The sequence below is a fragment of the Equus asinus genome, chromosome 1 (genome assembly GCF_041296235.1).
Source record: "Equus asinus isolate D_3611 breed Donkey chromosome 1, EquAss-T2T_v2, whole genome shotgun sequence".
NCBI classification, from domain to species: domain Eukaryota; kingdom Metazoa; phylum Chordata; class Mammalia; order Perissodactyla; family Equidae; genus Equus; species Equus asinus.
This window is the reverse complement of record NC_091790.1, coordinates 128,301,313-128,318,864: the sequence shown is the minus strand read 5'-3', so window position 1 is coordinate 128,318,864 and position 17,552 is coordinate 128,301,313. Positions and strand designations below refer to the sequence as shown.

At 34.0% G+C, this 17,552-nt stretch overlaps 1 protein-coding gene across 4 annotated transcripts in view; it reads left to right on the top strand.

Annotated features, from left to right (window-relative positions):
* SEMA3A (semaphorin 3A) overlaps positions 1-17,552 on the top strand; it is a 456,043-nt gene that overhangs the window by 420,293 nt on the left and 18,198 nt on the right. For all 4 annotated transcript variants that reach the window (XM_070507472.1, XM_070507456.1, XM_070507466.1 and 1 more), the window contains 3 exons: positions 3,797-3,838; positions 8,807-8,964; positions 12,145-12,212. In XM_070507472.1, coding sequence (XP_070363573.1) covers positions 3,797-3,838; positions 8,807-8,964; positions 12,145-12,212 — 268 coding nt within the window. The remainder of the gene's footprint in view (positions 1-3,796; positions 3,839-8,806; positions 8,965-12,144; positions 12,213-17,552) is intronic.

Genomic DNA, 17,552 nt, shown 5'->3' with positions numbered 1-17,552 from the left:
AATTGAAACCAGTTTCATGAAAAAATGCTTATGAAGCTACATCTATTTTAAATGGAAGTCATATTCACCACCGGCTATTTCTCAGAAAAAAATATAGCTTATTTAAATGGATGTCATCTTAATATATTGTCTATTAAAATTCAACTGCAGGAGCAAGTAGCATATTCTATTCCAAACTGTTATTAATTTCCTGGTTTGGAAAATAAATAAGGTTCTTTTAACTAAGAGATCCTAGGATCTTAATTTAAGAATGTTGAAATCATAATATGGCACAACAGAGTTTGGTTTGTATTGGAGTTGTCTTGTTTTACAAGTTATGTATGAAATAATTCATTTTCATCCACCTGATAGATACTTAATTTTTCATATTTTCAATGAACATGAAATGTATGAATATTAATCAGCTTCTCTTTTATATAGTTTCACTTAAGTTTTTAAAAGAACTGAGACAGAGCTAACTTTCACTTCAGTTACACTAGCTGTTAATTCTCTAAGAAGCACTTTCCTTGCACCTTTGCTTTAAAATTTATCTCATGGAAGTCTGCATGAAGATAGCTGCTTACCTAACCACAGAACCATTTCTCATGTGAAGCTGTTGCAATGGAAGAAGTTGCTGTGGGAAATTTTCCTAACTCCTCTAAATTCTATTTGGGTTCACTGATTCCAGTATTGTACAAACCTAAATAAAATAGTCAGCTTTTGTCTTTTTAAGCTGAAAATCTGGGATGAATTGTCTCCTTGATTTTTGTGATATGATGCTATTAAATTCTAAAGATCATATCTCTGCATGGAGAATATTGGTAGATATTCCTTTCACTATAGTTGTCTTTATGACTGATAATTCTTATAGAAAATTATTTTAATATTATTAATTCAAGCTATGAAAATGGGAAACTATGGAAAATCTCTAAATTATTCTGTTAAATGAATTCACATCCTAACCCATTTATTTCATTTGTGTCTCAGGCAGGTTGTCTTAAATTTGTTAAGAAAATTCCATCCTCAGATTAGATACTAGAGTTTGATGAGGAAATTTGCAATTCTGCAGCACACCGGGGTAATTAAAACCACAAGAGTGGACAAGCTCACCAGGCAAAGAATGTAGCATCCAAAAGAGAGAGAAAGGGAGTCAGCCAGGGAAGGCAAACATGTGAGGAATGGCTGGAGGTTGAGAAGACTTGGAAAAAGGCTAAGAATAAATAGTCAATAAAGAGTTCCAAAGCATAATTAAATTTAATACAGGAAGCAGTTGAGAAGAAATGAGTGATCAATAGTGCCATATGAAACAAAAAAGTCCAGTAATAATAATATAGACTGAAAGTGTCCATTCAGCAACACAGTTCATTGGTGATTTCTGCTTCTGAGAATTGTAGGCTACCTCTCTATTGTAAGGGCTAGATTCAGTGGGCTGAGGGATGAATGGCACTGAATGGGACATGAACAAGTAAAGATAGTGAGTATAGAATATTTAGATTATTTTGGGGGAAATTCTTGCTAAGCTTGAAGGAATAAAGAAAGACTTTTTTAAAAGATGGCTGCCTTTATCTAATATACAAATTCAGTGGAAAGAACAGATGATAACAGGGAGAGTGAGAGATAGGAGAGAAAGGGGAAAATTGGAAGAGACTTCATTCACTCATTCATTTATTTAACAAATATTTATTGAGAACTTGTAAATACCAGGGACAATCCCAGGTGCTAGGGACGTGGCAGTCAATGAAACAGGCCCAAATCCCTGTCCTGAATTAGTTGGGGGGGGGGGGTGAGGTGTGGAGAAAAACAATTAAGAAGACATATGAGACGCCTCTGCTACCCCTCCTCACATCTGATCAGTCTCACTTCTAATTCCCACTGTGTGTCTGTCACTTTCTGCCCCAGGACTTCTCTGATAGCAAGTAAAAGGGCAAGTAAGAGTCACAACTGAGTGTGGGACTAATGGAATGAATAAATTCTTTGTGCAAAAATCAGTGGGCAATTTTGAGATCTATTGTCTACTATCCTCAGATTTTCTCTCAGTGGTGACTTCCATGGCACATCTTTTTATTGACTTTTCCTCCTTCCTCTCAATCCTTAGTTCCTCGCTCCTGCTCCTTATCTTGCAGATAAGAGCTTACCTCAGACTCTGCTTCAGGGTATGGGGGAATCTCACAAGACACAAGATAAATGCCATATATATATTTATGTATCATATATATACACATAAATGTAATACATACATATGTATTTCCAGATGGTGATAAGCACTAAAGAGAAAAACTAAAGCAAGAAAAGGATACGGAGCTGTGTGTGTGTGTGTGTGTGTGTGTGTGTGTGTGTGATGAGAGAGAATGAGAGAGGAGAGATTTGAATAAACACTATGTGCCAAGCGCATTTGTAAAGTGCTTTACATTTATTAACTCATTTAATCTTCTCAACAGTCCTATGAGGAAGGTACCATCATGCTTATTTTTGAGATGAGAAAATTGAATTACCAAGAGATTACATACCTTGTCTAATATCACACTTCTGCTCTGGTTTGAGTTACTAGTTGAATCTGTGCAGTTTGGCCTCAGAATCCAACTCTACGCTTTCTTCAGGCTCAGCTTTAGTCACCTACACAGTGAGGCCTTTTAAGATTATTCTTCCCACGTGAGCCTCTTTCTCATCAGCCACCTCTGAAACCGCCAAGCAATCTCCTTCTTAGCATTGTGTTTGTCACTGATGAAAGATATAATGGAGCATAGTTCAATGAAAATGAATCTAAGACAATATAGGCTAATGTGTTCAGGTGAATAGCCTTTTGGTGGTCTAAGTTCATCAAAGAACAGTACTTATTTATGCAGGCTACATCTGTTCATGATAGGCTTCGGTAGAACGCTTAATGAAGTGTATTGGTGATTATTACTTCCCTAGTTATTACTTCTCTAGATTAGCCTGTTGATAGAAATTGAAGAGATTATGTTCTGGCAAAGACCTAAAGTGTAGGCCTTTACACATTAAGCAGTCATCTTAATAATAATAAAGTGATTTCATCCCACTGAGCTTTCACAGTCCTTGATAGCTGGAAACTGGCTAATACTCTCAGTTCCAGCTCCTTATTGATGTCATTAGGAGCTGGCTTGGCGCTGTCAGCTAGGCCACGGTGTTCTTCAGTTGAACATAAAAATTTTCACAGAACACCAACAGCAGAAGGGGCCACTCTGAGATTATGATGAAGCAAGACCATTCTGTTAATCAAGTGTGAACACAGACAAGAACATAAACGTTACGAAAACCACAAAAATGAACAAATATCCCCCTTCCTGCCTGTACGAGTGATTGCTACCTCTTTACAAATCACTGCTCTTAGCCTCACTGTTCTTCCCTCCTTCTAAATAAGACTTATGCAGACACCTCATAATAAAATTACCTCTGTTTTTTTGACAGCATCCAATGCAGAGAAAAGCCCGACTTCCTTGAACCCTTCTTAAAATCACTTAACACAAGCCCAAAACATAGAAGTCCTTTCCCACAGTCTCTTACTGAGCAGTCCCATGGTCTCAATTATTGCAATGAGCAATAAACCCAACTTGGTCAACTACTGGTATGTTCCTGATGGTCTTTGGCTGGAGGACATTAATAAACCCTTATTGTCTGCTCCACGCATTTAACACTTATCTATGGAATTTCCTTCATGTGTTTTATTTCCCAGTTATCTTGCTTCTTGTGGGTACTAAAGTTATCTCTCTGAAAACTTATGTTAGTGCCCCATGTTAATTAATTAATAACTGACTTTTCTGATTGACCAAACAGTTCACATTTTCTTTTTCTTCTTTAGGAACCAACTACTATTTCAGCAATGGAGCTTTCCACTAAGCAGGTACTATCATTATGTATTACAATCAGTCACTATCTTGCTAATTTTGTGTTCCAAATAATTTTTGGAAATTTTTTTGAAAAAAAATTTGATCCAGCAAATTTTACAAATTTATTAATAATTGTTCAAAAAAACAGGAGAAAAGAAAAAGTATTCGTATAAAAAGCTAGTAGAATGAAATAAAGATAAATTTCATTGCTCCCATATTTTTAAGCAATTTCATATATATCCTATAAATACATTTCTTAGATCATTATTTCTCGCAAATTTCATGTATAGCATTTCTTTTATTGGTCTTTGTAATATAATTTACTCAATGATTTTTTTCATCTATCCTTTGAAAATAACATTGATGGATATTTCAGAATATAAATAAGTTTATAATTCAATTTAGTTTGCATATCTAAACAAAACACATTTTATAGGCTAATAAAATTATGCACTTTACTATATGTGTTTGGAGGATCCTGAGTTAAAAAGTTAATTTTACTTTTTCAGTAGTATCGTGTGCTAGAGAAAACATTTATTTGGCTCAATATAAAAGGAAACCAGCAAAATGATCACTGCCAAATGATGTTATTAAACTTCATGAATTCAAGGGTTAAGGTCAGCATATTAATAGTCTTTCCATTCACATTGAATGAGTGTTTTGGCAAGACACTTAAGAAACACAAATGACTTCCAAATCCTAAATGATATGTACAAAATAAATATAGTTTTAACTTGTAATAAATTACCTTTTCCCTATAAATGTTATAGACATTCTATCCAGTATATCAATGGTAACTACAAAAAAAGAGGCTTGGATACTGAGTTGAAATTAAGTATTAAATAACTTAGGAGGAAAAGCCAGAATGGAGTAGGGAGACCTCACTCGCTGCCATGAAAAGTTATATCCAAAATTGTTAACTGTGAGAATCATTTGGCTAATCTATTCCTGAATTGTTTACGTTTCATCGCTGACCATATATTATCCCTTGTTCAAGACACTAAAATACTGTGCCAATAAAACTCAGCATATGTTCTTTCCACACATACGTATCAAAAGAGATTGAAAACCTCCAAGATATTTAGAGAAACTCAGTGCAGATATTATTGACGTGATACTGTTAACTTACACTTCATGAGTATGTGTTCACCTGTACCAGTAATTTAAAAATTGTCAAATGTTGGCAAGGAAATCTGGGGATTTCCAGGATGGAAGCTAGACTGGGATATTCTTTCTTGTAATGATTTTTTAAAAAAGTCCCCCCCCCTCCTCAAAGCCCCAGTACATAGTTGTATATCCTAGTTGTAGGTCATTCTGGTTCTATATGGGATGCTGCCACAGCATGGCTTGATGAGCAGTGGGTAGTTCTGCTCCCAGGATCCCAACTGGCTAACCCTGGGCTGCTGAAGCAGAGTGTGCAAACTTAACCACTCAGCTATGGGTCTAGCCCCATTATTTTTCATTTTAATTTTTTTTTTTGGTGAAGAAGATTGTCCCTGAGCTAACATCCATTGCCAACCTTCCTTTTTTGCTTGAGGGAGATTGTTGCCAAGCTAACATCTGTGCCAATCTTCATCTATTTTATATGTGAGATGCTGCCATAGCATGAGCTAATGAGCAGTGTGTAGGTTCTTGCCCAGGATCTGAACCTGCAAACCTGCAGCCACCAAAGCAGAGCACGTGAACTTAACCGCTGCACCACTGGGCCAACACTCGTAATGATTTCTTAAAGTATTTATTCTCTAGTAAGCTTCATTGCCAATCTTAATTATATTACATCTAGTTTTGTAAAACCTTCCTTTCTTTTTAAAAATTTTATTTTTTTTGTGAGGAAGATTGGCCCTGAGCTAACATCCATTGCTGATCTTCCTCTTTTTGCTGTGGAAGATTAGCCCTGAGCTATCTGTGCCCATCTTCCTGCATTTTGTATATGGGATGGCACCACAGCATAGCTTGATGAGCAGTGTGTAGGTCCATGCCAAGGCTCTAAACCTGAGAACGCTGGGCCACCAAAGCAGAGTGTGTGAACTTAACCACTATGCCACCAGGCTGGCCCCATTTTTAAAAGTTCTTAAAGCAACCTTAAGAATTACCTATTAAATGCAAAACTTTTTACCAAAAAACAAACAAAAAGTGTTTATCAATTTACAATACCATGATAGAAGAAAGTGTCCCCAGCCTTCATTTTCCATTGCTAGAAGTTTGATTTCTTCCAGAAGAGACTCAATTTCATTCATGCTCATGGACATTTTAAAAATGAGGCAATAGTTTCAAGAGGGACAAGCAGTGTTACAACTAATTTTCTGGATAAATGGACTCATCTCCTGCTTATGACCTGCGACTTGTTAAGGAAGATAGTGAGAAAGCCTGTGGTGATGTTAAATTGGGCAGAAAAAGCACATCAGGTTACTTGTTAGTGACTGGATTATGCTCAATGATGTCTGCAAGCATCCCTTAGATTTCATTTAGCTAGCATAATTCGTTCTGCAAATCATTAATAATACTGCAGAATAATTATAAAATAAAAACTTGACATTGAATTGTATTTAAATTTTGGCATTTCATCACACTTTATCATTACAATAATTTCAGTTATCATATTTTTGGTTTTCTAGTCTTCCCATGTATTATTGCGATTTTCTCCTAAAAGGATATGACAGATCTAGCTACCGTTATTTAGATAATAACAACTCCTTTGCTACTCAAATGTTATATTCTTAGAAATCTATAAGTATACATTTTGTTCATGCTTTTTAACTTATTGGCCAAACATGAAGATCTTTTGATTAGGTATGACCAATTTAATCAGTAGCTTTTTAAATTTGTAGTTATGACCACAATTGTGGATAGGCATGCCCATATTCACCAATAACAATGATGCTTCTGGATATTGGTACCCCATTTTAGCTAATTTAATTGTTGTTTAAATGTGTTTGTTTCATTTTCCATCACATTGAAATTGCTCGCCTTCAATACAATCTAAATTTATTTTTTTAAAAACATGCCTTTGGAAGAGAGAAATAAAGGATAAGAGGGAGAAAAAGAAGTTCCTTCCATTAGTTAAGTTCTTTGTTAATATTTTTCAAATCATAGTTGACCGTTATCACATACTGCTTCTGTAGATGCTTTAAGAGAGGTACAAATCAATCTGACTTTCTCTCAACCAAAATCTTAACAATATTCATCTTTTCCTCCCAGGGACTTTAACTATCATTTCTTAATTTGCTGTGGTATGTAGCATTTTTCAACATGATAAAAGATGAATATAGTAAAAAGTTGAGTATCTGTACTACATACTGTATTCTATATGCTATGTAGAGTATTATGTATTGTAAATATTCTTCATTTAAGGGAATGGAATAGGCAATATTTGTCAGTATAACTGCTTCCACAATGGCTTCACTTTTATTGTATTACTTCTTTGGCCTTACATCCCTTCCTGTGTTAAGATATATGTAAGTTGGTTAGCTTTAAGCACGGAATTGTTTTCTATATAAGTACTCCTTATAACTTAGTAATTTCTTAGTTTCTAATTGATACATCAGTCTTCATTCAACTTATCTGTTTATTTATATGTGTATTCCATCTTTGAAAGTCTTTTGGAAACACAATTTTAATTATATCCATTGCTGATTGTCAGGCACTTTGTAATATTAAAAGAACAGACCATGGTTCAGAAGCTGGCTTTTCTGTAACTTATTTTTCACTTATAGGAAAATATAATTGTCTAAATATTTATATGGAGAAATTTCACTTATATGGAGAAATTAAAATACACTTTGGAGGTCTTTTCCATGTGTACTATTAGATGTTTCAGTATTTACACAAGTTTTATTTAAGGCTTACTATAAAGGATTGAATAATCCTTTAGTACATACAAGAAAAGGGAGCTGTGACACCAATTACGGTAGAATGTGGAGAAATCGCAAAATAGTTTTATTTGTATTTCATTTTGTGTTTACATAAATTTGCAGCTGATATGCTACATTCGCTCAACTTTGTTAAAGGCGTTTTTTAAATTGTACTTAAATCCTGAATTAGTTGTTGTTACAAAGGTTTTGTTTTTTTTTCCATATTCTGCCTCATTCAGTAACTCCAAATTCATTGATGATAATGGCATTGTAGTTCATTGTATCTGAATTCGTACTTTAAAGATTTAGTTAAACATGCTCATTTTACGGAGAAGGAAGTCTTAGAAAAATTATGTGAATGGCTCAAGATCACACAGAGAGTTAATGTAGGGCAAGACCTGGAATCCAGGTACCTCAAAGCCCGATACATACTTTCTCCACAACACTGGAGCTTTTTGTTCAAGTCTACTGCACCAGTCAGTGTGCACTTGATTCCCTTCTTTGATGATCTTTTGAAGGAAAAGTAATTTAGTAGTTTTATTTAAAGTAATCTTCTTGGAGGTAGTGCAAGGACAAGACAGTACTGAGCAAAACTTCTTACACATGCAGACACCAAAACTTCCCGTTTCCTTCTTTTAGGAGACAACTCTATCCCAGGCAATGTAATAGGGTGCCCACAAGTCATAACCAAAAGATCCCTCCCTACATGGCAATGTAGATAATCTGATCAATCAAAATGATAAACAGTAGAAGGAAAAAAAGCAAGCTATCTAAAAGCAAAAACTGAAAGGTTGAACGTTATAATGCTCAGTGTCTTACTGTATTCTTTTAAAAGGTTATTTTTATTGAAGTATAATTGACATAACTATTACTGTCTTCCTTTATTTTCCCTTGGTTTTATCCTTATTATAAAATACACCTGTTTCAGTCAAATATTAAGATTTTGATCTTGCTCTATTTTAAATGGTCACATTATCTGCCAGGCCTTTGAAGAAACTACCAATAATAGTATTATATTAAACTTATAAATACAAATTTATTTTTGATAAGTTATGTATAAATAAACATTTTTTAAGAAAAGAGATTTGAAAACAAGATAGTTTGGGTCCTAACAGTAAGCTCTTTCCACAGCAACAACTCTACATTGGCTCCACTGCAGGGGTGGCCCAGCTCCCTCTGCACCGCTGTGATGTTTATGGGAAGGCCTGTGCCGAGTGCTGCCTCGCCAGAGACCCTTACTGCGCCTGGGATGGCTCCTCATGCTCTCGCTACTTTCCTACCGCGAAGAGGTAGGGGATGTATTGGAAATAAATACAAATATTTTCTATTTATCTTACCTGATTCCATTTTTTGGAACAGCTTTCTTTGTGTAAGTTCATCACCTTTTTCTGATGAATAAAAAGAGGTTTCAGGAGGTTTTGTTTCATTTTTTTCCCTTAAATAGTCAAACCAATCAGAAAAATGTATAACAGGATAGTTTGGTACCAAATGTAGTGGAACAAATGGTTTTAACAAATTAGTGAGGTAGATCCAAAACATCACAATAATATCCTTGAATGGTTACTCTTGGGAATTATAAAGATTTTACCTTCATTTTACACAAATGGAAACTGAAAGCCAAAGCCTTGGAGAAAGTCATGATGAGGATCTGGCCTGGGCCTTGAGCCTTTGTACAAAAATGCTCTTTTGGCCAGAAAATGCTCTTCTTTTTCTATCCAACATTCTAGCCTGGTTTTAAAATTTAATGAGGCAATTTGTATCTCTGGGTGAATGGAAAATTCTCAGAGAAATGAATTTATTTACCTTTAGAGTCTTTGAGAGTCCGCAGGAACCCAATTATAAAAAGTCAAGAAGAGTTTTTTCTAGTTTTGAAGACATCACATCTTTGTGTGTGATATATATAATTTTGATTAACTAGCATCGAAATATATCTATTTTACCCCCAAATTTTAATACCACTATATTATCATAGTATCATCTCACATTTACAGTTTTTGAACTTGAAATATAAAACCATATAATAAAATATCTATTAATCTGTATATGTGTTATACAACTATTTTAAGTATACTCTTGATAGCATTTAAAAGTATTTTTTTGGATATGCTTGAATAAAAGTTTCTAAGATATATCTGAAAAGTTATCTAAAACAATATGTTTAGAAAAGACATAACTAAGTGACTGTCTGGGAGATTGAAAGCAGTAGACATGGACATTGAATCATTGAACACAGTATTATCTTCAGGAGGGGCGGTTATACTTCAGGGAACTCTTAGACATATCCTAAAAGTTGTACACAAACTTCGTTTACTTTTGCTTTAAAAAGTAAAAACACTTTCTTCATTTGACAAAATAGTCATCTCAACATATTGTCTACTACTCTCTTATGGCTACCTTTCTCTGTGGATATTTACCAATGTTTAGGAAATGAGCAATGATAGATGAAAGTAATGTACAATATCTTGCTAACATAAACCTAAAGATTAAAGGTATGCACATCAACCTATTGAAAAATAAAATAGAAATCAGCATTATTAAGCCACTGCATTTTATGAGCCATAAAATATACTTTTTATTTTTCATTACAGCTAATATTTTCAAAGAAGCTGTGAACATGGGTTTTTTTCCTTTGCTAGTGAAGCGTGTTCTACAACATTTGGATTATTTTAAATGTTTGGGAAACAGAGGAAAGAAATAACATGAATTTTTACTTAAATCTTTCGATTACACAATTTAGATAACATTGACTACTGTGTTAAATCATCTGCAACTTAAACCTATCATATAATCAGTCCAGATGGACTAAAACTTGGTCTCTTGTTAATAATACTGTTAAATGTAAATGTAGCATTAGCTCATAACATTTAATAAATATTGACAATTTTCTTAAGCCTTCAACACTTAGAATTGAGATAACATGTTTGTATTACTTTTATATACCTATTGATTTTGTTGGCAACTTAAATCTAAGATAAAAACTTTAGGTAGAGGTAATGTGTTATTGATTAAAGAAAACATGGATAGTTTAATAAATGGCAATATGCAGCTTTACTGCAAGAAAATTAAATTATTTAAGATTAAAATTTTATGATTCTTAAATTCATTTAGCTCTAGGGAGCTTTTAATGTTACTCAAAAAATGTAGAATTCATGTTTGAACTAAAAAGAAATAGTTGCTTTCCATGTGAAAGTGTACAACATTGTCTAATTTAGTAATAATACATTTGAATTTTAAGGTTTTCTTAATAAAAAAGAAGATAAAAATAAATCATAATACATCTATAATAAGTTAAAAACCTGTATATGATTATATATTTGAAATGCATTTATTGCATACCTACAATCCAAGATTGAAGGAATTATCATTAACACATTTTTGTTATGCCTTACAGATTTTACTTAATCCAGTTTCATGTGTCTTGAAAAGGATGTTTAGAGGCCTTATAATTTAGATATCCTTTGTGATGGCATTTTTCAAAAGTTTAAATGAAAGAAAAATGCCTTCCCAAATGATTTGTGGTTCGTGTTTCACAAGTTCCCTTGTTGGCTAAATTTTGAAATGTGCAACATCTGTTTGATGGTCTTACCAAATCTACAAATAGAAGTCTATAAATACTTTGGACTTCTAAATTCATGAATACAGTAACAAATTCCATATATGCAATTCTCAATGGCCTTTATAAGAGCTCTTTTCAGGGATGGTAACTAACTTTGCAGCAAGACAATATCCATTAAAATAGATGCAAAAAACAGTTGGGCAAGTGTCTTCAATCTTTTCCAGTCTATTACACATAGTCAATCTCCATTTTTAGCCTCTTTCTCAAACTACACATTTTTTTGCACCACAATGGCTAGAACCAACCTCTCCTTCCCTGTTAACCGTTAGCAAAATATAGAGAGAGGATGCCCAGAATGTACTGCAACTAATATGATCCAAAACTAAAAACGAACTTAAAAACTAGATTCCTGTCTTAATACTTTTAAATTTAAAAAAAAAAATCTACTTAAGGGATTATATATAAGTATTAAGAGAAAGAGAACATTCATGTGGATTTTAATTTTCAAGCTTAATCCTTTATCAGTGATGAGGGAAAAAAGTTTAATTCTATTTATTGAAGAAATGGGTTAATTTTGTGCTTTTTCCTCAGAATTTAAGATGTTAAGAATTTTAGAGTTTCTGGATGTTAGATTCTTATTCATTGACATCCAATAGCAAAAAAACATGAATTTTCTGTTATCAATACTTTAAAAGACTTTTAATGCATTGTTAGTACATTTGTCTACTGGTTCCCATTTTGATCGTCTTGGAGGTATACTGAGCTGATTTTAAAAAATCTTTTAGTCAAATGCAGATGCATTTCTTTCTATAAGCTCTTGAAGTCTTTGATTTTTGATTCTTTTTAATTCTTATGACAAATTCCCAAGAGACAATAGAGATACAATAACACCTTTTAAATGTAATTATTTTAGACGCACAAGACGACAAGATATAAGAAATGGAGACCCACTGACTCACTGTTCAGACTTACAACACCATGGTAAGTTACAACAGTTTTTGTCTTTTAACCTGTTAATAGCAGAATAAAATCATAGGCAATAATGCATATCCACACATATGCATGTGGGGCACACACCTCTTCCAGAACGCTTAAAGAAATGCAACTAAAGAGAAAGAAAATCTAGGAGAAAGAAAATTCTAAAGAACATAAAGCACTGGATTACGTTTTATTACTGCAGGTATGGTAAATTCCAGCTTCCAGACCTTTATGAGATGTAAAGCTCAATTTTCTCATATTAACAAAAAGGTTTAAGTACATGCTTCTGTATACAGTGGCAACCTGAGAGTAGTAGGCAACAAAAATATTCATTTAGATACATCAAAGAAGAAAATGTGATCTTAAAATAAGAGCTGCAAATTATTCATTAATATGCTGATGATATAGACCCAATATATTGTTATTGGGTATCCTAGTCAAGTAGAAGCTAATTCAGATGCCTTCACACTGATTTACTAGTTTGATATTCCCTTGAACTGAGGATTTTGGAGGAAGTTCATTTTATGCTCCCTAAAAGATGTCAAGACCTATTTAATGTCAAGTTGCTTATTTAATGCTAAAATATCAACCAATCTTCATTTAAAATGCAGTAATATTGTAGTATATCTCACTCCTCTTACTTCAACCCTTTACAAAAACAATAATGAGGCTATGCTTCCCTCTACTGGGGAAACTTACCAATGACATCACTGCTAATGAACATTCATGGTTAAAAATGGCTAAAATGTCAAATGTAAACATTTTACATGTACTTGAATATAATTATCCTATTAACTTTTTTGGTAACTTTTACATTAATCCTAAAATAAGGTCTGATGTTTTTGTAAATTGGATTTGATCTACTAATTCTGTGTATAGAATATTCTTGTTTCATAAATGTTAAGAAAATACACTGCACAAACAACACCCAGCATGCATTGGAAAACCCAGCTACCTCTCTGAAAGTCAGATCCCCCTGCTGTGTATCCCGCATGTGCTGGTGTCTGATTTATGAGCGTTCACAGTCTTGTTTGGGGGATGCCAATACCAGAGGACATGCAGCCACCAACTGAGCCTATATTCTGGATCCAGTTTTGCTTGCAAAATTTTCCTGCCAAGGACTTACCTGTCTGTTATTTTTCTCATTATAAAGAAAAAATATATCAATAAATTAGAGCACATGTTATCAGTCTTTATCTTTTTACAGATATAATGAATTATTGACACACCCTTCTTAAATGTGTCAAATGCACAGCAAAACATGCACTAGTCTTCCATTATCTATTTCACGTAAAAATATTGAATTATGATCAGCACAGTTTAAGCAGTGCAGTATTATGAAATATTAATTCATTATAAAGAATCTACTTGCTTAGATATGGAGAAGCTAATGATAATAACTGGAAGAAAAAGAAATAAGACAATGTAACTAGATCTCATTTCCAGTCAGACTTTAATCTCCATATCAATATGGACCTTGTTATTTTGTTTACTCTTATCTCTAGGGCTGTAACAGATACAATATCATGAATATCATAGATATTTAATAAATATTTCTTAAGTGAATAGTGTAATATTTCAAGCTGTAGCATAGATACTTGTTTTTATGTTTCAGTAGAGATTTGAACTAAATAGCATCTATTATTTATTGTGAAAATGATTTTTCATACATTGTTATTATTAACACCATCATATTCAGGAACAGAATCTCTCTTTTAAAAACATCATTATCAACCAATCCATTACCTAATAAATAATTATTATACACCTCTATATGTAGGATACTATGCTATGTTTTGAAGATTGCTGGAGAACTATGTATATATCACTGACATATATATATCTCACTGATATGTCTGTGTCTCTGTATCTTTATATGTATTGTAGGGGAGGAAGACATTTCCTCTTCCCAAATGTGGGTTCGTCTGGCCAGAGAACGAATTAAATTCACATGAGACAGAATAGCAAGAGAAAATTAAACAAAGCTTTATGAGGAACCATGGCCTGGGGCCTTTCTTCCCAAAGGAAGAAAGGGCACCGAAGAAGTGGGGTGCACATAGTGGTTATATACCCCCAAACAGGGTGTTTCACATGTGATTGAAATCTCCCTCCCACAATAGTCACAAGATTGCCCTGTCAGCACAGCGCTTGATGGACACAGCAGGTAGTGGTCTGCTATCTTGGTGGTGGGCGTAGCAGGAGGCAAGTCTATTGTCTGGAGCTGGGCGGTCACAGGTGAGCACAGCAATCAGTTCCTAGCCTAAGGAAAGATGCTTAATCCTTAAAAAAATGCCAACGTTGGGAGGGGGAGGGAAGTCAGTTACAGGAGGTTACCAGACAAGCACAATAAAATGCAGATTTTAAGTCCTTGCCTTTGGTATTGATTAAGAGTTTTTAGAGAGAAGGTCATCTCCTTTCTTCTTCCTGGTACAGAGAGGGAGGCACCTTTACAGATAGAGATTTACCTTACAAATGTAAACGTGTCCTAACAAAGGGCAAGTTCCATTCCTCAGAGCCTCCTTCCCTGTCCCAGTTTATCAAAAGCAATTAGCCTCAAATAATCCTGATGCCAAAGAGACATATCTTGGGGTGGCCAATTCCAGGTCCCCACAGTATCTTACTGATACTTCTATTTGTTTAGCAATCCAGTCCCTTCAAAGACTCAGTATTTTTTCAAAATGATACATATGCTGGAATTATGAGTGTACAATTATATAAGGAACAGCTGATCAAAGGCATATTCATTTTTTTTTTAAGTGAGACTGTGGATAAATAAATGTTGTTGACAATTGCATGAATGGACTTTGGAGAGTGCTTAAGTTGTGCTTTGATGAAATTAGAATGGTGAAAGCCTGTAGAAATTGGGAATGTAGAATTGCTTAGCTATGGAAAATAAAATGAACATGAATCAATTTTTCTCCTGATTCTTCAATCAGAATGCATACTGTAGGGAGGAAAGGGAATTGCTGTGGTTCAGTATTATGGGTCTATTTTTGGGGTAGAGTCGGGGGTAGAATAAACAACTCTAAGTAGATGCTTGTGATATATGGGAGGAAATGGTAAAATAGTCCAAGAAGCTCTGCAGCAATAAAACATTCCTTTTTTGAAGGCCTCTTTATTCCTTGTCTGCTTGTATTGCTAATTGACCAAGCATAAAAAAATATACACCATAGATTACAATAAATTTCAAATATATGGAAACTAAGTCAGGAATTCCCAAATGGCCAGACTGAGGCTTATCATTAGGAATCAGTGAATTATCTTGGAATAGGTGATGTCAATATTTGAAAGTAAAATGGGCAAAAACCCAGAGCCCAGCTCTGTTAAATCCTGTATGATGGCTTGCTAATGTCACATCTCACAGTGAGTAAAATATACGTGCTCATATGGAAATATATAAAGATATGAGATGCTTTCACAGAAAGCTGCTAAGCAACTTGAAGTCAAATTATACACTTCAGGATGATCAGTTCCAGCTGTAATGGTAAACATATTCTGTAACACTCTATATTTCACACATCCTGAGATTTTAACAGAGAGACTATATAAAATAACTCAGAATTAAGGTGGAAGAAATTTTACTCTCCGTGAAACCTTTAACACTCTCTCAGCACTCTGCTTCCTCTCATGTAAAGGCAGCCCTAAAGGTGAATTGGCCTAGATGAATGAGAAAAATCCAGGTCTGCTTCCCCTTGGTCCAGCACACTCCATCACTGGTGGCTATTCACCTAGGGAAATTTTAGTATAAAACCCTAAATATATATGCGCTGGCAGATCTTCTTGTCTTCCCACTCAGACTTCATACTGAATGCTAAAAAGAAACCTCAGGTTGTTTCCAATTCGTTACCTTCCTTAAAATCACTATTGTGCACACAATTGAATCTTGTCTGAATTTGCATTCAAGAGCATGACTGGGTGAGTCAATTTACCTTTAAACTACCTCGCATTTCCTCTTTACTAAACAAGAATGAGCTGTACTATGAGCTGCATGTCCAGAAAGGAAAAAGCTATACCATAAGTAACAACATTTTTAAAAAATTAACATCTTAGATTTTTTTAATCTTTGAAATATCTTAGGTCCTAACTTCTAGTTTAACGCCATCATTGAATTTCACTTCATAACAGTTATCTTGGCTGTTCTACATACATGCATTTTCTCTTTAGCTTCCCAACAATAAAACTCTACAGAATTCAGTCTTCTTAATTATCTCCATGACTAGCTCTTCCCAATTTCTGTCTTGGGTGGCATCAAAATCATTCCAAAATTTCATAAAATGTCTTTGGCAGTGTCATCTTTATGGTCTGCAGAGCTATACATTTAGTATTTTGTAGCAATGCTAGTTTGGTCTGTGCTTTAGCGTCTTTTAAATATATAGAAAATCCAACTATGAATCTGAGTATTTAGCCCCAAGAGAAGCCTCAAGCTTTGATAGATGAGCATGATGTTAGCTCTAAAAAATCCCTAACTTTAATAAATTAATAAATTGTATCAAGTCTAAGATGTCACTGAATGTAAGATACACCATTACTTTATGTACTTCTGAAAAAGAAAAGCTGTCCAAGATGAACAATCTAATAGATAGTCCCACATCAAGCCAGGACACAATATGTTTCATCATTAATACAAAGGAGAAATGAACTCCCATGCAGAAGAAGATAGCAAGGAAATTTGCCTGTTTCAACCATAATCATGGGTGGTGGAAAAAACACTCCTTGAATCACAAGATGGTACTCATGAATCTTTACTTTCTGAATTCACACCAACGGGGTGGACCAAAAACTTTAGACAGAGACTTTAACTTAAAGAGGTATTAGGGTAGTCGGATCTCATGTGTCTGACAGAAGTAAGAACAGATTTTTTCTGGGAAATAGCAACATCAACTCACATCAAAAGCAATTGTAAGACATATTCTGATATCAGAGACGTTAAAATATAAAGAAGTGTGCATCTTAGAATGAAATTATTAAACTATTATTTTTTATGATTTCTGTAAACCCTTTTGAAACTATTTTCACTGGAGATAATCAATCATCACAAAAGTCATCTTCCAATATTCTCTTAGGCAGATAATTCAATTATTCACAGTATACGTGTGCAAGACATGCACATACAACCTGAATAAGAAGTTTGAAAAATTTTGCGCTGTCATTTCTCCTTTTTAAGTTTTTAAATATGTCAACTGAGATCATCCAATTGTTTATACACCTATAATTGAACTGTTGTAAATGGAAAGTTTTTAAGCATGCTGTATGTCTTTAAATTCCAAAATTCATAAGGAACACATATTAAAATACAAGATGGTATTTTCATTATTGTTTATAGATTTCTGCTTCAGCAACTTG